The sequence below is a fragment of the Siphateles boraxobius genome, unplaced genomic scaffold (assembly GCF_051911475.1).
Source record: "Siphateles boraxobius isolate OS27281-9 unplaced genomic scaffold, OSU_SipBor_1 12, whole genome shotgun sequence".
Lineage (NCBI taxonomy): Eukaryota > Metazoa > Chordata > Actinopteri > Cypriniformes > Leuciscidae > Siphateles > Siphateles boraxobius.
Window position 1 is genome coordinate 18,286,221 of NW_027508722.1, and position 25,485 is coordinate 18,311,705.

The 25,485-nt window shown below is 36.4% G+C and overlaps 1 protein-coding gene across 1 annotated transcript in view; it reads left to right on the plus strand.

The window, feature by feature from the left end:
- The first annotated feature begins 331 nt into the window (after positions 1 to 331).
- Positions 332 to 25,485, plus strand: part of ephb6 (eph receptor B6) — a 52,434-nt gene continuing 27,280 nt past the window's right edge. Inside the window, exons 1-5 of the mRNA XM_077209801.1 lie at positions 332 to 476; positions 16,093 to 16,157; positions 17,681 to 17,953; positions 19,979 to 20,142; positions 20,428 to 20,723. Of these exons, the coding sequence (XP_077065916.1) occupies positions 413 to 476; positions 16,093 to 16,157; positions 17,681 to 17,953; positions 19,979 to 20,142; positions 20,428 to 20,723 (862 nt within the window). The 5' untranslated portion in view covers positions 332 to 412. The remainder of the gene's footprint in view (positions 477 to 16,092; positions 16,158 to 17,680; positions 17,954 to 19,978; positions 20,143 to 20,427; positions 20,724 to 25,485) is intronic.

The following is a 25,485-nucleotide window of genomic DNA, read 5'->3' on the forward strand; positions in this document are numbered from 1 at the left end:
GGCGTGCCCGATCTGCATGCCAAACCAGAGCCTTCATCAAATGTGACTGTGAAAGCGTCTGTCTCCTGCGTGTCTAGACACTTTTTCTGCGAACTAGCCCAACTCGTTTTAGGCTTTCCATCACAGTGAGTAGCTAAAGTCAGTTTACCGGTCCCTTCATCTCTCTCTCTCTTTCCTTGTTCTTTGCTCAGTGACTTCTCAGTCATAATCATCATCATACATAAATACTCCTCCCTGCTCCCCCACCCCTGCTCTTTCTCTCCTCTCTTTAATCTAAGATAAAACGAGTAGACAGACTCCTCCTCCCTTCTCTCTCTCTCTCTCTCTCTCTCTCTCTCTCTCTCCCTCTCTCTCTCTCCTGTCTCCCTCTCCCGTGTTCTTCCTCTCTGGACTCTTCTTGTGTGTTGCTCTGATGGAAATGTGGAGGATCTTTCTGTCTGTCTCTCTAGTGGTCCAGCACAGTTCAGCTGAAGAAGGTATGAAACTTCCTTTGCTCCCCCTGGTGCTCTCAGACACCCATGTGTGTGTGCGTTTTGGGGGCTCCTACTGTCCGGTCCGGTTCAGAGTGTGTGTCAACATGTGTACGAGTCTCAGAATGAGTTTGTCGGTCTGTTTGCGGTTGTAACAGTTGACTTTCATTAACATCTGCTCATGTGATCGCTGTGGTGCTGTGGTGTTAGTGTCAGTCTGAGGCTGAATATCTGAACAGACCCTTGTACTGTATAATGAGTAGCTGTTTATGAGTTACTGTGAATTGAAGAGCTCTCTGTGGATCCTGCCAAGCTGCGTTTATGCTTAACAAAAGGGTGGAGAATAGAGCCAGCGGAGGGGTGAATAATTTGTTGTGTAACCTTTGTCTCTCTCTGACCCATGCAACCCCCCTTCTCAACTCTCTGCCCCCTTTTTTTCTGATATTATAACTGTTATAAGCTCTCCCTTTCCCCAGCCCGTTCAACCCTGTGATAATACAGACACCCACTCACTCGATTCACTTCACTGTATATCTCTTTTTCTTTCTTTCTCTCCGTCTCATTTTTCTATTGGCTAAATGGTGTTTTCAGTCAATGCGTTGCAGACATGAGCTGTTTAAATAGATGGATTGATGAAGTTGGCATCTCATAGTGAGCTCTTGTGAAAAAGCTCTCAGTGACTCATTTTGTGTGTGTGTGTGTGCGTGTGTGTGTGTGTGTGTGTGTGTGTGTTTGTGTGTGTGTGTGTGCGTGTAAGGTATTTGGAATGCCAGAGTCTGTTATGAACATGCTTTTTCACAGAAGCTTATTTACTGTTTTTTTTTTTCTAACTTATCTGAATCTGTTATTGTGCTTTGCATCTCTGCTCACATTAAAAACTATATGAGACTGTATGCATTGTATAAAAAAAAGTCAAAGGAACTATTTCAACCTGATCTGACGGTCAAATTGTTTTTCTGATGAAACCAAGGAACATTGCTAAAATCACGTTGTCCCGGTACTTTTGGTGATTAGGATGAGCCCCTTTTCTCCCAGGTTCAATTGGTAGACTACCCTGCAGAGTACTATATAGTCTTTTAGTGGGACAGCCCCCCCCCCCCCCCCACACACACACCCCTTATAGTCAGGTTGATTCTCAATTGCATAATCACTGTTACCAATTGTTCAGTGCACTGCACGCACACAAAAAAGCAGTGACAAAAAAGAAAAGAAATAATAAATGATAAAAATAAGACTTTAAATAAGGTGCCAGTAATGGTACGTATGAACTAGGAAGGTAAATAAATAATAAATAAATAACACCTTTATTCAGCCAGGTGATGAACATTTTATGTATAATGTTCAACACTGATAATAAATGTTTCTTCAGCATATTAGAATGATTTCTGAAGGATCATGTGGAATTTATTGAAAACTACTTGTTTTAAATTGCAATACATTTCATAATATATATATATCAAATTATTGCTTTGATTAAAAGCATTATCTTCCATTAAAAAGCATTATATAAAAGACATATCTTCCAAAAGGATTTAAAAATCTTATTCACTACAAATGTTCAAGTGTGTGTGTGTGTGTGTGTGTGTGTCTTTACCTGCACTCCTATAGCAAAATGCTATACCTTTCATCACATTTAACTAGTCCACAGCCATTCCCTAAGGCCCATAACTCTGAACTAATGCAGTTGTACATGCTGTCCTAGAGCAAAGGCCTGTACCCTTCATCACCTTTAATTAACTCTGCAGCCATTCACATAGATGCTTCCTGTCTATTCACATAGAGTCCCCTGCCTTCAAGATCTCCCGAAGGCTTTTGTTGGTCTACTAGCGACAATAATCACATCAGACACAGGCGCTGTAAATATATATATTTAATCTTTTGTAATTAAAAAAATATATAATAATAATTAAGTCACTGGCCAATACATATATTGACTCTCTGATGGTGTGAATGCAACATCAACAGCAGTTATCAGTTACTGATGCCATTGGAAGGCTGTTTGTTGTCAGCAATCATTAATTTATTTTGTAAGCATAAGTGTCAGGTAACAAGGGGGTACCAAGATAAACCGGGTAGTATTTAGCTGGTCATGTGATCTTAAAATTGTTGTTTTATAAGGCCCCCATAAGGTAACCTGCTACCAAGTCTTTCAGTCATATGATTTCAAATGTAGTTTTATGTAAGCTTGTTTCCGCCACGGAATAAAACCATTTAAAAGATAATTGCGACTTTTTATTCTCACAATTCTGACATTGTTTCCAGAATTGCGAGATATAAACTAGCAATTCTGACTTTTTTTTCGCGCAATTGCGAGTTTATATCTCAAAATTCTGACTTTATAACTCGCAAAGTGTTATAATGTCAGAATTGCGAGTTATAAGGTTATATCTGTATATCACACAATTTTGACTTTATAACTCGCAATTGCAAGTTTATACCACGCAATTCTGAGAAAAAATTGCGAGATAAAAAGTCGCAATTAGCCTACTTTTTTTATTTTTTATTCTGTGTCAGAAGCAAGCGTCCATAATTTTTCAAAATTACTGAATGCAAAAAGAATCCCTGCTAGACAACAAATGATCCTACCCTACCGTTTAAAAGTTTGGGGTCAGAAAGATTTTTTGTTAGTTTGTTTAGTTTGTTTGAAAGAAATTGAGACTTTTATTCCACAAGCATGCATTAAATTGATCAAAAGTGACAGTACTTTTATAAGGTTACAAAAGATTTTAAATGCCGTTCCTTTTAACTTTCAATTTTCAACATTGATAGTATGTTTCCTGAGCACCAAATCAGCATATTAAAATGATTCCTGAAGGATCATGACAATAAATGCTAGGGTAATTCTGATTTGCCATCATATATTAAAATAGAAAAGAATTATTTTAAATTGTAATAATATTTTAATATTTCTCAATAATATTTGACTTTATTTTTGATCAAATGAATGCAGCCTAGGTGAGCTTAGGAGACCCGTTTAAAAAAAAAACTTGCAGAAAATTGCACACAAAAAAAATCCTTAAAACAGTATATTTTCTTAATAAAATATATTTATTTTTTTAAGAATATATGCTTAGCAAACTGGCATTTTTGTTATGTAACTTTACTAAATTTGATTTATTTTCTGACCACAAGTTTTAATATATCCATGTAGTTTTGCTTTTCAAGTTCATTTTGAATATTTACTGAAAATTCAAAATAGAGCAGTCAAAACTTTTATCAGAACACAATCTAGCTCAGCGCGTGCGAGAGAGTTTATCCCTACTGCAATCTTGTCAGTCTGGACTGAAGACAGTGCCATAGGGTCAATCCCTGAGGTCTGGTTGTAAAATTGACTGTGCTGTCCTTTAGTGGTAATTAGCCTCCGCTTGACTCTTCAGAGGTGTTGTGTTGAAAAGGAGATTGTGAGTGCAGACAGGGCTGAGTGTAAATGCACACAGCAGGGTGTTCCTCACGGAGAGAAACAGAACGGTTTAAAAGCCTCACATTCTGGTAAAAGCAGCTTTTACACCCACGCCCCTGTGAAAAGAGGGAGATGTGGAGGAGGATGGAGAGGTGCAGTGAGAGTGGAGAAGAGCAAAGTTTCATGTCATGTCTCACACAGGGCCATGAGAAGGTCCCTCAGGCAGCACAGCTTGGTCCCCCCCCCCTTATTGCTAGCCCTGTTTCATGTCCAGTTCTTCTCAGGTTGGATATACAGTATATTTGTGTGTGTGTACATGACCTCCTCATGAGGTGTCCTGCTGTCGGTATATTGAGTCACGCAGCTGAGCTCTCAGGTCTGTACCCATCCAAGCTCAAACTGTTGCCCCAGGGCAAAATTTATGACCCTGCTCTGCTCCATCTTCAGCTGCAGTACCATAGCTTCCCCTAGCCAGCTTCGGTCGCTCACACCTTAAAGCAATTTGATTACTAAATATACTGATTAAATGTTGTTGTTTTTGCAATACACTCTCATTTGCAAGCCTGTAATATAAAGATAATGTATGAAGTCTTAATTGCAAGATATAAAATCACAATTTAAATGTAAAAGAATGTAAAAAAAACAAAAAAACATTGCGAGATATAAACATATCAAATAAAATACAAATAAATGACAAATAAGACATACTGTTGCAAATGTGAAATTAAAAGTTGAAATTGTGAGAAGTTCCAATTATGAGAAATAAAGCCCCAATTGTAAGATACATTATGAAGACACATTTATGAGAAATAAAGTCACAGTATATAAAATATAAAATCCCATTGAGATATAAATTGCAATCGTGTAATATAAGGTTGTAATGTTAGGAATAAATTTGCAATTATGAGAATAAACAATCACATTGTGAGATATAAATTGCATGTGTGAAATATATCACAATTAAGAAATAATGTTGCAACTGTGAAAAATAAAGTTGCAATATAAAATCACTCGGTGAGATTGAAATTGCAATTGTGAAATATATCATGAGAATATATAATTGTGAAATTATGAGAAATAAAGTCACACAATAGATATAAAATCACATTGTGAGATATAAAATTATAGTCATGAAATATTGTCACAATTATGAGAAATAATGGATCAATTGTGAAATATAAAATATCACATTGTGAGATTTAAAGTCTCAGTTATGACTTGAAGATGATGAGATTTTACAAAAAACGTCACAATAACCAGAAACAAAGTCTTGATTGTAGAAGCCATAATCTTCTGGTCAGTGCTTCGACATATGGTGCAACAGCATTTCCGGCGACCTTGTGATCCTTTCCCTGTCCTGTTCTTCTCTCCTCCCCAATCACTTCCTGTCTCTCTTTCATTATACTGTTGAATAAAGTCCCAAAATATTTTGTGCAGTTGTTACTTTAACACAATTTTTTCACCTGATCTGACTCTAAAACCACTTATTTTCATTGTTTCAATATAAAGCCCATTTTTTTGCACCTGACAGAACATTACAGTGTAGTCTATGTAGCAAAATTGTGGTCTTAAACGGTCGCCCCATGGCAGTAACATGCTGGATGCACAACAATCACATAAGAAGCCTATTGTACTTCCGAAAAGTCAGCCCGCTAAGAGCAAAGATGGCAGAACATCATGGGCTGTTTATTACGGTACGTTCCAACATTTGGCCTCAATCGCTGCAAAGGGAAGATTTTTAGGACACAGCATGAAATGCGTGTTGTGCTCAACTCTAACGTGGCTAAATAAAGGCAGGATACAAAAGCGAAAAGAATAAAGCACTTCACGCTTCCCTTGTGAATTGGTGTGTGCACAGGTCAGGCCATTGATGAGATCAAGCAGAAAAATACAGCGCGCCTCTTGGGCCAAATGAGAGCTGTCCAGGTTCAGAGCTGCAGGCTATATGAGAAGAAGGGTTCTGCCAGTGTTCTAGTGAGTCATAAGCAGCGTTTTGTGGAGAGAGGCAGACCATATAAAAGCTTCAATTCAAGATAAACCCGAAATGTGGAGTTTTGATAACATTCACTGACGTGAGTGAGTTTAAATCTGGAAGTGTGCTAATCCCTGTCTCGCTCTTACCATCTCTCTCTGTGGTTTGGTGGTAATGAGGGAGTGACTGCATTTGTCCTGGGGTGGCTGTCTGTACACAGAGACATCTGGAGTAAATTAATGAGAACCTGACACGGATATGTATGAAACACACATCATTGCAACCAAAAGAACACTTTGGATGCATTGTCACATTGCCACTGTCATGCCCATTTGGATTCATGAGTGTGCTGAACGTATTTTAAAGATGTTAAAGTTTTAAAAGAGTTGAAGTACATGTGTTTAAATATATATATATATATATATATATATATATATATATCGATCGACTAAGTATGTGTTTCAAAGTGTTTCTTTAACTACTGGCTCTTGTGGACATACAGGCCTTGTCTACACTAATACATTTTCGATTCGTTTAGTGTTTTTCTCTCCGTTTTGGCCTTCCGTCCACACAGAGAACGCCTTTTTGTCCTGCGAAAACTGAACTTTTTATTCATCTTCGAAACACAAACAAGGAATGAAACCTGAGAGATTTCTGTCCCTCCATTGACAGCTACGCAACTACTCCTTTGACGCTTCAAAAAGTTCACAATGAGAACGTAAAACGAATCTATATGAATCGAACGGTTTAGTCCAAATTTTCTGAAGAGACACGATCACTTTATTTGATGAACAGATTGAATTTAGGCATGTATTAACGTATAGACATTAATCAGAAAACATAAACAGAAGCTCAACTAAACATGCAAACCTTGATTTTTGCGGAACCTCAAACGTGCTGCGTAACGCACGAGAATGAACCTCATTTATTCTTGCATGTCAAGCGAACATTCTTGAGCTTCCGTTTATCATAACTGATGTGTGAGTTGATGAATGTTTATATGTGAATAAAAGCTTAAACTCAATCTGTTCATCATATATAGCGATCGTGTCTCTTCAGAAAATTTGGACTAAACCGCTCAAATCATATGGATTAGTTTTACAATCTCCTTATGAGCTTTTTGAAGTGTCAAAGTACTAATTGCATTGCTGTCAATGGATGGACAGAAATCGCTCAGATTTCATTACAAAATATTTTCATTGTGTTCCGAAGATGAATGAAAGTCTTACGGGTTTGGATGTAATGACATGAGGGTGAGTAAATGATGACAGAATTTTTTTTTTTTTGTTGGGTGAACTAACCCTTTCATGTGACCTTCATATAAAAAAAATAAAGGGAAATCTGTTTGTTTAAATAAAAATCAGCCATAAAACTGCTTATAGTTGAAGAAACCTTTGCTGTGTTTTAAGAGCAACAAATACATTTTGCTTGCATTTGATCACACCTATGAGCTAAACTCTTGCTGCATGTGCGCATTTGTGTATGAGAGGCTATATCCTAGAAAAGTGTTGGAATAAAACACTCACACCTCACTACGACAGCAGGATTAACATTGTAGAGAGTTGTCTTGAGTGAGACTGACTAATCAAGCATGAACTGGCACAGCGCGTTAACACTTCTGAGAACCAAGAAAGCCAAATACACGCATACTCTTGCCCTATAAAAGGACAGAAAGCATTACCCTTTCATAAGCAACCACATATCCCAGAGTGAGAGCAAGCATGAGCACTCAAGTGAACAACTCGCAGAGACCCACCACTGCTAATGCAGGACACCCACACATCATGTTAAAACACAGCACACAAAGCCAATGATAATAAAGGACTGTTTATATATTATATGTCTGCTGAACAGCATGTTACGATAGACTCAAGTTATTCTAATACTCGAAAACTCTTTACTCCAATTGATAGTTCTTAGGTTTGGTTTATATACATATCAAACTATATGGGGTAAGTTGTCACAAAGACAACCAGCCATTAAACAGACGATTAAACTGGCTTTCCAGGCTATTTTAAACTGTAAAACAGTTCAAACAAACAAACAAACATATAAATAGAAAGAAAGAATATAAATATACATTTAAAATCGCCAATTACTTTGTCTATTTTCACCCTTTCCAAAAGTGTTTTTGACCATTGTGCATCTCAGAACAAAACCCAGTAGCGGTGTTTGAACCCTGAATAAAAATGTAATTTCGAAACAAATCGGTTGCGTGATTGATTCAATGACTCACTCATAAAACCAGTGACCTACTGGCATAATGGTTTAACCTGCAGAGAGCGTGAAAATCCCCACCACTAATGAAAATTCAAGGGCCTGAAATTAATGTTGTATAAAGAAAAATATAATGTTTTGGCCAACATTAATTGTAATCAATAAATTATTTCTAACCCCAACATATGAAAAAAAAAAAAATCAACTTGCCTTAGGAACACAGTTCAACCAATCATATAACCAATTATACAAATGGCTCTTGTATAAATATATGCAAATAAGATGATTTACGAATTTGGAAGAGGAGGGAGAGGGGGGTCGCGCCTGGTATCCTCTATAGGTCAAAAATCACTGCAACTTATCTCTTTACCCTCTCACACACACACCGTCTGTCATTATGTTTCTGTCACTTGCTGCATGTCTTTCTTTCAGGTGCTCCTGTGTGTCTCAGTTTTTTAAACAAACATTGTCTCTCTCTTCCTCTCTCACACATCAATAATGTAACTAAATGTATCTCTGTGTTTAAACTCTGACAGGCCCTTCTGTCACTTTCCTGTTTAATAATAAACACAAAAAGAGGGGGACAGAGAGACAGAGTGAAGGGGACAGTGTGTGTGTGCAACACAGGAATGAGAATGATATGCCAGTGGAGTGCATTACTCTAGCACTTACATACTTGGTTTGGCCCACACAGCAGTTTTTGCTTCCATCAGTGTGCAAACAGCCCCATCTCTCTGCATCACAATGGACCCACTGAGTGCAGCCCGGCACTTCATACATGTCCACGCTCAGGGTTACGGGACGGGCTACCTGAGAATCTATTTAGGAGTTCGGGTCATACACTTTTAATTATAGTTTGGGAACTCGGAACAAGTCAAATGGGGGGAAACCCTGGATGAAACCATTTTAAACTGAAATTAAACGGATTAGTAAATAACAGACTAAAACTGTGAGCAGAGTTAATCTTGTTGAAGCCACTGCTCTGTGTCATTCTCAATATATTTCATCAATAATTTTTTTGGAAAAACATGGAAATATCGCTATACCTTTGAATGGCACATGTGAATCTCCTTAAATAAATATAATTATTTGGTTAAAATCAAATGAAAACATCTGGCATTGTGTGTAAAAAGTTTCACTTCTCTGAATATAATTAGAAGAAATCAATGGTGTAAAGTATTTGAGTAAATGTAATTAGTTACTGTACTTAAGTGTGTTAAACTGCCAAAGTCTTATGATTTCGAATGTTTCGTTAATTTCAATGATTTGCCGTTAGAGGCAAATCATTTCTATGAACCCATGAACAAGCGTCTGTACGGTTTTTACCTGATCTCAGATCAATTTTATAAATTTGTAGACATTTGATGACACATTTGAATAGTAAAAAGGATGAGTTGTTGTTAAAAGTTCTCTTATTGTTCTGATCAAGCAATCTCTCAAAAAAAAGAATTACTAAAAGATTTATTAATTTTACTGTAATAGATTACACCTTCAATAAAACATTTGTAATTGGTTTGTAAAAAGGTGTTTTATGCATGTTTGGGCTTGAGTTTCCATATACAATGTTCTAACAAGCACGGGGTCACGAGTGTGGAATTTTGAGCGCTTCGAAATTTTGCAACGGATTTGGTTCAATAGATTCATAGTTTCGAAAAGCTTAATTTCTGCCATCACTTAAAGGTGCTATATTTTGTGCGTTTTGCCCTTATTCACCCAAACTAGTTAACAAGCTGCTTTACATGAATGTGCATTAGCAGGTAGTTGTTGAATCGCAGGTGTTTCATATGTGATATATGAGGATGTGGTTGCTTCCGGTGATGAGGTCGAATCCATCCGCTATGATATCTTTATGAAGGATATTGGTTTACTTGTGCCCTTTTTGAGCCGTTGAGCTTAACTGAGATTTGAGTTTCTGTAGTCCAATTGTTCCCAACCTTTTTCAACTCGTGGCCCACACAACCAAACACGTAAGTTTCCGTGGCCCACTGCAAGAATTTTAACGGAATTTTTAATGGATTTTTAAGTTAGTTCAGTAATTTCACCCAAAAATTAAGGTCTTTCAAAGGTTACTCTTCCGCCGGAACTAGACTTGCGTACGGCCATTACCGGAAGCCAGTGATTATAGTTTTTGAAGTTATAAATATGTATATTTTTCTTACAAAAACGCATCACTTCGCTTCAGAAAGCCTCACGCGTACGTGTCCGTTAATCAATGAAGCTGTCTACACTGCACAATAAATCACTTTACATTGTGTCTATATCGTGTAATTCAGCATTGAACAAAAACTATAGTGTTTTTAATGATGAGTGGATTGACTAACTTAATCAACTCTGATTAGCCATTGCGTTCAAGAAATCAACAGATATGTCAATGATTGGCTGCACTGCTCCACATTGACCTTCTCCAGAGTTGGCCTGGAGAGAAGAAACTTAAACTACTGTATTTTCTTCGATTAGCGTTATTTTTAGTCATTTTGATGTAAGGCATTAATGAAGATTTATCCTTACTTGTAGATGAAGAAACATATGCATTTGTCCTTTTCAGCGACCATGTTGATAACCATTTATCCATGTTTACTAAATCTGTTTTACCCTATAGACTACAATTGGTCATATAAAAAATGTTGTCCCGTCCCTGTGAATTTCAGTAACAGCCCTGACCCAGAATCATCCCTCTGTTCATTCCACTCTAACAGATGGAGAGACCATCTGTAAATTATGATTTGGAGTTTCTGGAAACAGTTTTAGATCCTTTTAGCACTGTGGACCTGTTAATGATATAAATAAAGCCTTAAATTACCTTTAGAAGCCATAGTTGTGTTGGACTCTGATTTCAGTTGCGACACGTTTATAACAGGTTTGATCATGTTGAATTTGCTAATTGAAGAATCACATTCACTCCCCACATGAACTAACAAACAGTGATGTTTACAAAGTATTTCAAGGTAAATTTCCGCATAACGATCCACAGTATGCATGATTTAATTTCAGAGATGTTAAAATACAGTTCAAACACATTGCATGTGCCTTACTTGCATGTATAAAGGCAGATATATGAGAATTAGAATTATTATAAATCATTGTGTGTGTGTGTGTGTGTGTGTGTGTGTGTGTGTGTGTGTGTGTGTGTGTGTGTGTGTGTGTGTGTGTGTGTGTGTGTGTGTGTGTGTGTGTGTGTGTGTGTGTGTGTGTGTGTGTGTACGTTCTTGAAAGAAAAAGATATGTACAACAAGACCATCAGAAATTATTGTTTGGGATTGAGGATTAATGGTGCATTTATACGTCTGTCTGTCTGCATGTTTTTGTGAGAAAGCACTTGACAAAAATGTGTGTAGGCATTCTGTTTGCATGTGCTACTTAAAGCATAGCTTCAAGGCCTAGATTTTCAGTGGACATTGAATGGTGACCGAACAAAGTCAGAACTGTTTATTGTATAAACATGACTTAAATGTTAATTAAAATAAATTAGTCAAATGTATTCATGAAGTCCATTTGGCCAACAATAAAGTAACATGACTAAGTAGTAAAAAAACACAGCAGAAACTTACCATCTTAATAACATATATGGAATTAACAGGTCAAATACTGTTTAAGTAGAGGCCATATTACCAGAGACAGATTGAAAAAATAAAAAAGTTTTTTTAAACTTCTATGTTAATATATTTTATTCACAGGAATAATGTAATTTATTCATGTGAAGCTGAATTTTAAGCATCATTACTCCAGTCTTCAGTGTCACATGATCCTTCAGAAATCATTCTAATATGCTGATTTGGTGCCCAAGAAGCATTTTTTTTTTGTGTTATTATTATCAATGTTGAAAACAGTTTTTCTGCTTAATATTTTTGTAGAAACCATGATAAATTTTTTGCAAAATCTTACTGGCCCAAAGCTTTTCCTCCCTTTTAAAAGTTAGGTTTATTTTGCTATCCTAACTATGCACAATTATATGGAGAGTTACATTTCATTATTTTCATTTAGCATTGTTTCCCCCCCTGCTGTCCCTGATTAAATATCTTTATGAACAACATTATGACAATTGTAACACTAAGTGGGATTCCTTTTGGCTATCCTCTCACTTGACACTAATCTACTGACTAATTACAAACACCAAACTTAGTCATTTAAAATTATTAAATTGTTCTGCAACATTCATTCAATTAGTTTGAAAGGATGCATGAAATGCCTGAGAGCAATGTACTGAATGCTGCTTACCCACTCTTTAAGTGTTCAAGAGTCACTTAAACTATTAACATGTCACATCAGCATGAATTTCAACTGTTTTAGATTGCATTCAGGAAAAATATAGACTTAAAAAAAGTACTTTAAAAAAGCAGAAGAATCCAAAATAATTTGCATAGTTAATTAACATAAAACCTTTATGATAATAGTGATTATTTTTAAAGTCACCATGAAATCAAAATTGACGATTCTTGTTTTTTTTATGGAATAATGCAGTATTTATTATACATCTTTTATCCGCGCACATCATTTAAAAAAAATAATGTTTACGGATGTACGTCGCAATAGGGAAAATAAGACTATCGCAACTTCCGTTTCACGCTGTCCAAGTACTGGACAAATATTAAAAATATTAATGTTAAATATTAAAGTGCCCTCTTTTTTTATGTTCACTGTGTACTCAAGAAAAAAAACAGTATTTCTATCCCAAATCCCTGCCCTGCACGCTCCAAGCCATCAGGAGGAAGAGAAGCGATGGATAAGAACCAAATAGAGAGAACGACAGACAGGAGGGAAATGATAGATTGGCAGAAAGATTTGTGGGGTCCCCATCTGTGAACATAATCTAAAAAAAATCTGTTTACGCACAAGCGGGAGAGAGAGAGAGAGAGATGGAGGAGTGGATTTAGTGTAAGCCACAGAATAATATCAGTTTCTTGGTTTTAAGGGCAGATAGAGGAGGGAGGGGGAGGCAGAATTAAAAACACTCTCATCCTCAGTACTGTATATGTGCCAGCTGTGTGTGTGTGTGTGTGTGTGAGGCTTAGGCCTTCTGTGAAAGTGTTTTATATGACTGCGCTTGTTTTCGGTTTGCTCAGTTTTGTTTGTTCAATTTAAGACTTTAGGTTCTTTACACGAGGGTTTGACCCATTTCACGCTGCCCCAGAGGAGCCAGAGCTCAGCAGCCCCTCATCTGGAAAATATGTGGAATTAAATAAACATGTACTGTTTCAGAAATAATTCATTTGTAAATGGTACAATTGATTCCAGATAAGAATTCACTTGTTTCTTTTATTCCTTTTTTCACTCTCTCTCTCTGTCGGTGATAAACAGTTCATTAGATGAATTACAGGGCAAGCAAGAGATTATGTGAAAGGACGGCTTAGATGCCCGATTCCTGTCATATCAACCTTTGCTGTATTACGAATTTTGACATAAGTTATCCCTGTGGCTCATATTTCATATAGGAAGTTGACAGATGCATTCCAGTGTCATGCACATTTTAGCAACGTATTCCTGGTGATGGTCTTGTATTTTCCTGCTGGCACAAAGCTAAGTCTGAGACCACCGGTAAAATGCTTCTATTATTTATTTAAAGGGCCCCTATGATGCTATTTTAAAGGTTCCTAATTTTGTTTTGGAGGTCTCCTAAAATAGGTTTCACCAACCCGATCTCACGGCAATTCGTACGAATTTTACAAGGTGGCTAATACGTACGAATTCTAACGACCTCACTCGTATGAATTAGTACGATTTTTGCTAAATCGTACATATTTTACAAGTTGCCCAATTCGTATGAATGACTTACCCCCTTACCCCACCCCTAAACCTAACCATCACGTGGGTTTAGACAAATGAGCCAGCTTTTAATCACTCAAATTCAAATTAGTACAAATTCATACGAATTGGTCGTGAGATAGCGTTGGTTTCACTGCACCCAAGGTTGAAAAATTTAAATTTTTAATTTTTTAATTTTAATTTTAATTTTCTCATAATATACATTGCACATCACCTAATTTCTCAAAGAGTCAGAAAACGGCTCTTTTGAAGATTCAGTCTCTCTAAACACATCCTTACCGTCAGCCTACTCTGCTCTGATTGGTCAGATGGCCCAGTCTGTTGTGATTGGTCAACAGCTTACAGGTTGTTGGAAATGAATCACCTATTACCAAATCTGAATTTCAGCTCCGTAGTCTTCCTCAGCGCTTGATACACAGTGATACGAACGATGGTGTCTGTTTTTTCACACGAGTCCTCATCCTTTGGAAGTGCATGCAAAGTTGATTTGCAGTGCTAAAAACAATGTCTTTTCGACATGTGGACTACATGAACCAAACTCTTCCAAACCTCAGCTACAACTACAGTGTTTGACGGGGGGAAGGGAGGGGGGTCAAATCGATTCTTTCTTTTAAGAGACAATAACTTTATTTGCTATGCACTTTGATCTTTAAAACATTTTAAATTGACAAACAGCTATATTACACACTGCATGAAAGGTAATATTCGGAAAAGTTAAGTTATTTGGGGCACTTAATTTATCTATGTATCTTTTCAGTGTTAATCAATTTTGGTCCTAACCCCGATGTAGGCTAAACCCGATATTTAGAAAAATACATAGTGCTGAAGTCTTTGAGGTCCTTCAACATTATGGGCTGATCTGAGTTACAGAATCGCCCTGAGCCTCTTGTTGCATTTCTTTATATAGACAGAAACTTCTTTCACGTGGAAAAATTTGCTAACAATGGCAATTTGCATTCAGAGTTTACACCTTTTGGGAGCAGAATGCCATTTGCCTGGAAGACACACCCTCCTCTGTGTTCAAGTTATCTCTAAACTCTTAAGAACTTTATTACCTTTTGGTTTACTTCTTTGGGAATGAGACATTTGTACCAGTCTCTCTGAGACATTTCAAATAATACCAAACATGTATAATACTCTATGATAATTATTCACATTAAACCATATAGATTTCTGGGTGAATATGGTGATCTCAGCGTGAGAGAGAGACAACATGGGGGAGTGATTGACTCGAGGAATGCTAGTTTCTCAAGAGAGAGTCAAATGTTCATTTCGAGAAAGGTACTTTGTCTTCTTGGGGAGTGGTCGTTCCTCAACCAGACTGCCCAGCATTTTCTAATTTTCTTATTTAAATACAATGGACCCTTTTTGCAGACAGTAATGACTTGGTAAATATAGCAAAGTTTTTCATATTTTAATGTTTATAAAACGTAATGAACATTTATAACATTAATTTATATATATATATATATATATATATATATATTTATTTATTTATTTTTACATTTATTTATATAGTGATTTTTACAATACAGATTGTTTAAAAGCAGCTTTAAAGAGATAACAGGAAAATATTGCAACAAAGTTTGTTTCCAGAAGAGAATAGCGTCACAGTCCAGCTTAAGTGAGTTCAGTGATGTTTCATTTTTTTGTAAAAAAGTTATTAATTTAGTTCTTTATATAGCCGTTCTGGAGAAAACCGGGATGTCATCATCCAGCTCAGTTCAGTTCTCATATAATGGTGTCAATGCAGGCAGATCAGTATTATTGTTGAATATTAAATTAAATGTTAAATTAAATTAGTGTTTTATATTTATATTAAATTACACAAAACTAGTTAAAGTTGGCATGAAACTGAAGTTGCGTTTCCTATTGAAATTCTTTCTTATTGTGACTGTTGTATATATGAGTGAAACAGCTTCTCGGACAGGAAAAAATGTTGGACGGGACTTGATTTTGTCAATTGGAAATTGACTGGATCGTTGGACGGGTGTGGTTTGTTATTGTTTGTGATCTCATGTGAGTGACAGGTTGTCCCGTCAGTGACCATGTCTTCAGAGAAGAGAAGAGATGTCGCTGCAAGAGGGAGGGAATTAATGATGTGCACGGATAAATAATTTGTTATCAATACTCCATTATTCCATTAAAAAAGTATTTGTGAATTTTGATTTCTATGGTGACGCTGCTATTAGTTAAATCATCTAATAAACTGTCGCTGTCAGTTCATCTGTCTTTTTTCTCTCTCCTTACTTCTCTGTCTTCCTGACTCTCAGTTATGCTGCTGGACACTACGGAGTCCACCGCTGAGCTAGGCTGGACAACGTATCCTGACACTGGGGTAAGATTCATGCATCAGCTCAGAAACTGCAATTAATGTGTATCTGAAACAGACGGATCACACTTTAGAATATTCTGAGGTGATTTGTGTGTGTGTGTGTGTGTGTGTGTGTGTGTGTGTGTGTGTGTGTGTGTGTGTGTGTGTGTGTGTGTGTGTGTGTGTGTGTGTGTGTGTGTGTGTGTGTGTGTGTATTGATGCCCTCTTCCTTTATATGTTTTTATTGTTTATGTGGTGAGTTTGTACTTCTTGCTTTATTCCTGCCTTTCACAGGAGATGAAGCATATTTAAACTTCATATCCTCAATTCCTTCATCCTCTTCTGTGTGTATTCGCTGTCAGCTCGACCGTGATATATTTGTGGCCCTGGGCAGCGCAGGGACTGTGACCTACTGAGAAGAACTGAACTCAGTCCTCTACTTCCTATCCCAGCTTCTCTTGCCAGACCTCAGTTTCTCTCTCTCTCTCTCTCTTTCTGTCTGTCACTTGGTCTGCATACATATCTTTGTTAATCTATCCATCTGTGCTTTTCTGATTTTTTCTTTTTCTCTCCTTCGCTCATCTTCTCATTCTCTCAAGCTGTCCACCCCATTGTTTTTCTCCACGTCCAAGCCCATTTTATTCTTTCGTTTCCTTTTTAGTTCCCTAAACGAATGTTTTCGTTCCTCCAGCAGTCCTTTCATGTTAAGTTTTTTGATGCTGTGTTTCTCTCCGTCTCCTCTTAGTCACTTGTCTACTTGATTTATTTTCTTCATCCTCTGTCTCGCTCTTTCTCAGCGTGGCAGTTGTTCGCCGCCTTTTTGTTAGTCAGTGAGGGTGTGTGTCTGTGATTTCTGTATTCTGTATTTCTGGAGAGATTTGAGGTTTGTCTGGGATTTTCAGCTTAAATCACCTGAAGAAGCAGGAAAGGGCAGGGTATTTCTCTGATATAATCTGTCATTTTACCAAAAAATCCATCTTTAATTTTTTTCACAGAGCTGTAGATTCCCATATATGCAACAGTTCTCTTAACATTGTATTTATTTTATCTTCATTGCTATTTACATATTTTACAGTACAGCAAAACTCTAAATCCATATTAAAATATGTGTGCGTGTGTGTCTTTACTTTATTTATATATATATATATATATAAAATATTATTTTTACTATTATTATTATTTTCGGTGTTTTTAGGTTTAAAGTAAATTTTGTTATAAATTAAAATGTTGACATGGACTTATGAACCATATTGTACTTAAAAAAAATGTAAATAGCAATCAATATAAACATATGTATGCATTTAAATAATTATTATTATATAAACACTTTTTATTTTAGAATTGATTCACCACGATTACTCGATTTGACAGCACTATAAATATATTCTTAAAATATTTTTTAAATAAAAATGTAATTAAAAAAATTCAAAAGGGAACTGCGACGTCTGGATCCCGTTATATATTTTCGGTTGAATGAAAATATGGTGGTTGTGCAGTATTCATGCCTCAGGCTCATTTTTATTCTCTAACATTGTTCCTCCTCTCAGTGGGATGAGGTGAGCGTGTTAGATGACAAGGGGAGACTCATGCGTACCTTTGAAGTCTGCAATGTCAATCAGAACCCCCGTCTCCAAGACAACTGGCTAGCCACACCCTTCCTGTACTGCCAGTCAGCTCCACGGGTCTTTGTGACACTGCGTTTCTCGGTTCGTGACTGTGCCAGTCTACGCTCACCCTCCCCGACATGCAGGGAGACACTGACACTGTTCTACAAACAGGCTGACTCCCAGAGAGAGCTGGAGAGAACCTGGGCAGCTGAGGTGAGTGTCGAGGAATTATCTCACATTGAAGGCCCGAACCTGCGATTGTAATAAGATTAAAGAAGGATTGAGAAATTTGTACTAAGCTCAACGGTACATGGGTCAGTGACATAATACTCACAGGTCAATAACATAATAACGCAAAGTTAATTCATGTTGTAAAATCACTGTTGTTCGTGTTGTTTACAACTGATAATGTCTCCAACCTGCACCACTGTGTTTCAAAAACCATAAAATATTATTATAATTAAATTTTATGGCTTGGAGATATCTTGAGGTCATGTCTGTAGCATAATTGTCTTACTTTCCTATGATCTCCTTTCTGCAGGACAGTATAGCATCATAAAACTAACACGAGTGTGTTAGCCTGTTATCAAATGCTGGTTTGTTGGATAGGCCTACCTTGTCCTACACCCACACACATACATCATATGAAGTATTTTGGCAGCATTCAGACTTGTACCGTTCTGTTGCTCCGACTGAATAAGATGTAGGCTACATGGAACATTTTTTATGATGGAGCCTGAGGATTTCTTTTAAAGAAAATAAGACCCTTTTGCTCTTTGAATGACTGTATATTGTATGAACTACACTTCCCCAGATGAATCACTCAGAGGAAAACTAAACTACAGAATACCTCTGACATATCCCTGCAGGCTTCCAATGATATTAATGTAAAACATTAAAGCTAGAATGGTATCTTTCATTGCTTAAAGGTGTTCTAAACAATGTCACGCGTTTTTTAGGCCGAAACATATTTTGTCACATACAGCAAACATCTCCTAGCTGCCTGTCCCCTGATCACATTGTAAAAAAACGTGGTCTCTGAAGACAACCCAGGCTCCACAAACGGCAACAAAAAAAACCTGATCCAACCTGGACCACGAAACATAACAAACAGTGTTCCAGCCCATAACAGACAAGAATGATTTGTGGATCGGGGTTAGTGCGCGTGCAACGGAAGGGGAGGGGACGGGGTGAGGAGGAGGGAGGGTCTAGCTAGCCTCCGTTTTGTTTGACAATACTTCGAATGTCAACAAGAAGTGACGTCACCCAACATTGCTTAGAGCACCTTTAAGTAAAATCAAATAAAATTTTTTTTTTTTATTGTTCAATTAGCAATGTGTAAATCAACATCTTTTGACCATATACCTTTAGACAGTTCTAAGCAGGGTGGCTTCAAGTGATATATACTTTCTACAAGTCCAATTACCAGGTCATGTTTGTTAGAGGAAATCACACAGTGTGGTTTTAAGACACCATTATGTGGAGTTTCGGCAATATGTGTGGTTTATTACTCCTCGGGGGAGAAGATAATGCTCAAAACAGTAAATAAAAGTTGTAGTCAACCTCATGTTGCTCCAAACCCATATACAGCTATTTATTCTGTGGAAGGCCAGAGTTTCCAGGTTTCAGGGTTACATCCGATGAAATTTTGTTTTGAAGATTTCACTAGAAGGGGTAGCAGACCATGGCAGCAGCGGGAAAGCAATAGATGGGCGATTGTGTCCAAGATTCCGCTGTTGGCTTTCACCACTGTTAACAGCTGCAATAAACACTCAGAAAGACATTAAAAAGAACAAATTCCAGTGCCGGATCAACACTCATTATAACACACACTAACAATGAAAACTCTGTTCAACAATAGGAGCTGCTTCATCTGTATTAAATACATCCCTCCCTATTTAAAAAAGGTACTGGACAAAACTGGCCTTGATAAAACGTGATCAGGACAGGCCCTATCCACCTATAAATAACAGCTTTAAGGTACTATATACTGCTATATATATAGTATATATAAACTGTTTCTATGAACTGTCACTTTAAGGACTAGAGGGGTGTGCCCATTTTTCAAAATGTCTCCTTTTATGTCAGTGGGGGGAATAAATCACAGCTTATGAATTTAAATTCACTTGAGAGTGATTAAATAATGACAGAATTTTAATTTTGGTGAACTATCCCTGTAAAAATGACTGACATATTAATAATTAGTTTGATAGCTCTCTCTCTCCTACACCGTTCCAGCCGTCCAGTGGAGAGACGAGAGAGGGCTGGGTGAAGATCGACACCATCGCAGCAGACAAGAGTTTCAGCCGTGTGGAGCCAAGCCTGCCTCACCAGTACAAACCTGAAAACGCACGACGCATCAACATCAAAACCCGCAGCTTTGCTCCTCTCACACGCAAAGGGTACGACGACCTTTTTGCCTTGCCCCCATCTCCCTAAAACCCTTGATGAATGATGGTCACTGTGTGCAGATGAAATGAGGTTCCCTCTGAATGTGGTCACTCAGGATCAGGCAATTCTGCTGAGTAAATATCATCCACAGTGTTAATATTTGCCATGATATGGTTTGAATATGAAAACAAACAACAGTTATTAGTCTGTCTGGTCTCAATGGATGTTTTGCTGTCTGTTAAGCTTGTCGTCTGTCTCTTTTCATCACCCTTACTCTTTTTTTCTCTTTTTTTTAGGTTTGTGTTAGCAATAGTAGACAGTGGAGCATGCGTGTCACTCATGGGTGTTTCCGTATTTTACCGTCGCTGTCCAGCAACCAGTCGTTTCCTAGCTTTCTACCCAGCCACGCCCTCAGGGGCGGAGCCAACATCTCTTGTTCCGGTGACTGGGACTTGTGTACCCTATAGCCATTCACAGGGTGGGACAGCACCAAGAATGCACTGTAACACAGAAGGCGAATGGCTGGTGCCTGTTGGAGGATGTACGTGTGATGCGGGATATGAGCCTAATCATAATGGCTCAGCCTGTTTAGGTGAGTCAACAAAGCATGTAGTCTAATGGTGGAGATTTTGATTCATCTTAGTGACTTGAAGCTTTTGAATTCATTTTCCAAAAAGATTTGTTTAGATTTGTTTACTGATTCATTGTGATGGGATATGAGCCCAATCATAATGGCTTAATTGGCCTGTTTAGGCGAGTCAACAAAACATGTAGTCTTATGGTGGAGATTTTGATCCATCTCGGTGACTCAAATCTTTCTAATTCCTTCACACACAAAAAAAGATTTGTCCAGATTTGTTCACTGATTTAGTCAGTGATGGATTATAAGCCCAATCATAATGGTTTAGGCTGTTTAAGTGAGTCAAAATATGTAGTCTAATAGTGTGGGTTTTTTATTCATCTCAGTAACCCCACATTTTTTAAAACTATTTGGCAAAAAGATTTGTTCCCTTATTCAGTCAGTGATGGGGCATAAGCCTAATCATATTCAATTGAGTCAACAAAACATGTAGTCTAATGGTGGAGATCTCAGTGTCTCGAATCCTTTCAATCTATTCACCAAAAAGTTTTGTTCAGATATATTCACTGATTCATTCTGTGACGGTTTCTGCAGGTTACAGCAGTAAGTCATGAAAAATATTTCTTTATATTTTATGAGTGAGTCATTGAATCATTTACTGAACTGATTGGATAAAAAAAAATGTTTGTGACCGAAACGAGGTTTATTAAAATTTGCATTTCTACAATACCACTTGAAGACTCTATATTATTAATATTTGCGTGTCTTCAATACTACTAAGAGACTCTAGAAAGAGTCTTTAAGCATTTTTCTTTAAGTGCGGTTCCCCAACAAATTGCAAGTTTTCTAAAAAATAAAAAAAAGGTGGAACCGGTGCAATGAAATGAACTGAAACATCCAAAGTCTTTGATCACTGAATCTGCTGTGGAGCTGACTTATTATTTAAATTTTTTCCCCGTTCTATATGCCTATGGGTATCTCTAAAGGTGAAGTAGAACACACCTTAAATCTGTGAATGGAACTGAACAAAAACAATTTGTTCACGAAAAAAATTCGTTCAAAAACGAAGCACTGCTAATGTAGTGATATTGTTTCTACACTGACATGAATAAAAGTATTACCCAGCTGGATGTATTTTTATTTTTAAGGAACTCTGCATACAGTGACCTGAAAATGTATTTGGACATTTAAGTCACATATTCTTTTAGTTACAGTAAAAAAAAAGTCAAACCACATGGCATTTGGAAACATTGATGAATTGTCTCCAATATTTTTTTTTTATGACTTTTAACTAATTGGTGTCAACTTTATTTTTAGTGAAGTCAGTTCATCTTAGGTTCACACTGGTCTCCTATCAGTGTTTTCACAGGTATAGCTTATCATATTTACTATATGATCCACTAACGTTTGACAACCAGAAAGTGTCCAAATACTTCTAACCACCAGCCCCCTTTCACTTACCTTATCTTTTCATTATGTGTGCATCATTGTTGTGTCAGTTATCTCTGAATCAGAACTCTGCGGGCTTCCTGTCATAGTAATTATGCACAACATTTGATGGACAAAAAATTACCCACGATGTATTCAGACAAGCGGGAAGGTGCCCATAAACACAGATCTAATTAAAAACACAAAAGACAAACGCTGCATTGCATGCAATGTTTTTTGTGGTTCCGAGTTACAAATTTGTCTCCACAAGTTAGCTAACGAGGGGGTGTCCTCATTTTGAAAAATATTCCAAAGTTAAATACTGATTCTTTAAGTGTAAATATTAGGAAATTGTAAATTCAAATTTCTGAATTAATCTGAAAATTCAATACAAAAGAGACTGTTAATACTTTTACATTGTTACAAATCTATTTCAAATTTAAAAAAATCCTAATCAATTATTTTAAACATTTTATTCATCAAAGAATCCTGAAAAAAATTATAAAGGTTTCCACAAATATATTCAACATTGATAATAATGTTTCTTGAGCTTCAAATCAGCATATTAGAATTTCTGAATGATCATGTGACACTGAAGTAATGATCCTGAAAATTCAGCTTTGTGTCACAGAAAAAAAATTACATTTCAAATATATTAAAATAGAAAACAATTAGTTTAAATTGTAATAATATTTTTTTAGTTTTTACTGTATTTTTTTTTTTTATCAAATAAATCCAACCAAAAAAAATCTTACCAACCCAAAACTTTTGAAGAGTAGTATAGATTTATATGTGAATATGAACAAATTACTGTTATGGGGATATGATTTGGTAACACTTTATTTCGATAGTCCACTTTAGACATTCAACTAACTATAAGTAACTTTGCAGCTACATGTCAACTAACTGTCATTATGGTATTAGTAGACTGTCTACTTAATATCTGTTAACACTTTATGTTGTTGGTCCCCCAACAGATATTCTACTGACTATAAGTAATTTAGCAACTACAAGTCAACTTGTTCTCCTAACCCGAACCCTAACACCTAACCCTAACCTAACAGTCTACTACAGTCTACTAATACTCTAATGACAGTTAGTTAACATGTAGTTGAAAAGTTACTTATAGTTAGTAGAATGTCTAAAGTGACTATCGAAATAAAGTGTAACCTATGATTTTTTTAAATGGATGTCCCAAGGCAGTTAGTCTGTAGTATTTATAATTAGCTTTATATAGAAACAATAAGATTATGTTTTCGTCAGGTTGGGTTTACCTGAAATCAATATATAGCGGCCAGTACTTGTGTGTATATATCTGCATTTTTCTTGTAACTTTGTCAGCATAATTTGCATTTTCAGTATTGTCTTTTTCCTTTATTGTCTGTTGATTAGCTGATGGACAAGAAGCAAATAGAGAATTTAAGAAATGTTTAAGACTAACTCATCTTTATCATCAACAAGTTCTTCCTTTCTGTCTATGTAAGCAATTGAGATCAGAGAGGAAGAGAGAGAGTAGAAGTGGAAGAAAGTGGAGCTGAAAGGCACTACATTCACTGAAAGGGGTTAATTTCTGAGGGCGATGCGAGTAAATCAGACAAGAAGTTTTGAGATATCTTGAAGACGAAAGTAGAGTGGTGGGGAGACGGAGAGAGAGGGGGATAAGAGAGGGTTGTGACACATTTAGGTCACGGTGATGTAATGGCCATTCAGCTGAACAAGTGACAGAAACCACAGGGAAGAGGAGGGGAAGGACATGGTAGTGGACACGAGTTAAAGTCTAGAGGACTGAGATGGCAGAAATCCCTGATGTGTTTTCTTGAGTCAGTGCAGGTGTTCCAGAATCTATATTTTATTTAGATATCGATTTGACAGTTTCAGCTGCAAACTGATTTGAATTTCTCACTTTTTGTATTCCAATCAGGGCTTGGCAAGATTGTGAGTTATCTTTTATGATCAGAATTTATGACCAGTGAGAGATGACAGTGACATATGCACTGCAAAAAATAATCAAAATAAAATAAAATAAATAAACACATTTATCTTGATTAGTATTTTTTTGTCTTTTCACTAAAAAATAGTTAAGCGAGATAAATTACTTTATAATAAAATTTACAATATTTTAATTTACTTAACTATTTTTTTTCTTTTTACTTAATATCTTAAGGATAAACCTCAAAATTGTTTATTTATTTATTTTTCCATGTTGCTTTCTTTGCTGTCTAGTCAAGATCATCAGCTTTCTTCAATTGTCAAAATTAATAAACGGCTTTATTAAAGCTGTTATTGCTGATAAATGATACATGATCAATAATAAAATTCTTTAATACTTTGCCTTAATAAATTAAAAATAAAACACTTACACTAAAGTAATTTTAAATGCAACTAACTTAGGCCTCACAACATCATAGTATGCAGTATGAAGATTGATGTACATTTTTTAGATCTGCTAAAGATTACATTAAATAGTGTTATTAAATTAATGTTTTTAAAGATTAACTTAAAGGGATCATTAGGTGACAGAAAAGGTAATCTAAATAGAGTAAATAGGGATGTAATTAAATTTCCAATATCTACCAATTTTGATGAATAACAATAATAATAAACAACGCTATGTATGTGTGTGTGTGTATTATATATTTGTATATATATATATGTAATATAGTGAATTCCATATTTTCTGGACAAATGTGTTGATATACTGTATCAGATTTGAGGCCTTGAGCTTTGAGCAAGTTGTGTGCTAAAGAGCAAGTCTCAACGCCCCCATAGACATGACTGTTCTTTTGCTTTGCCCTCACTTGTCCTTCAAGATTGTAGTCACTAAAGCACGACTGAGCAGATGAAACAATTACACCTGCTCATCCACACATGAAAACTTTTTTAGCATAGTGGACAGCTCAGTGTCCATCTTTTCATCCCATGTGTGCCTAATATCAAATGTCATTTTGCAGAATCTTCCAGATTCTGGGTATAATTAACCTTTTTCGTTAGATTTTCTGTTGTTTATAAAGGCAGAATGACTAATTTTCACTCCTGACATACTAATATTCTAAACAGCAGCCTTGAAAGGAGGAGTGACGTTGATTTGCTGTAGGATTTATATCCTCCAAGTTATTAAGGCCATTCAGATAGCATAAAGGCACACTCTTGATATGAAATAGTATGACATTTTTAATTTGCATGTTGATTTGTGTCATTTTGCCTTTACATTTTCATTCCCCTAAACATGATACGGAACAAAACAAATTGTGATTGGTTGCTTTACATGTTGGTCAGACCTCCTCTTGGCCAATGAAAGCTGCGATGGAGTGCAAATCTTCTGCCGTCAATCTGAAGTTCTGGCAAC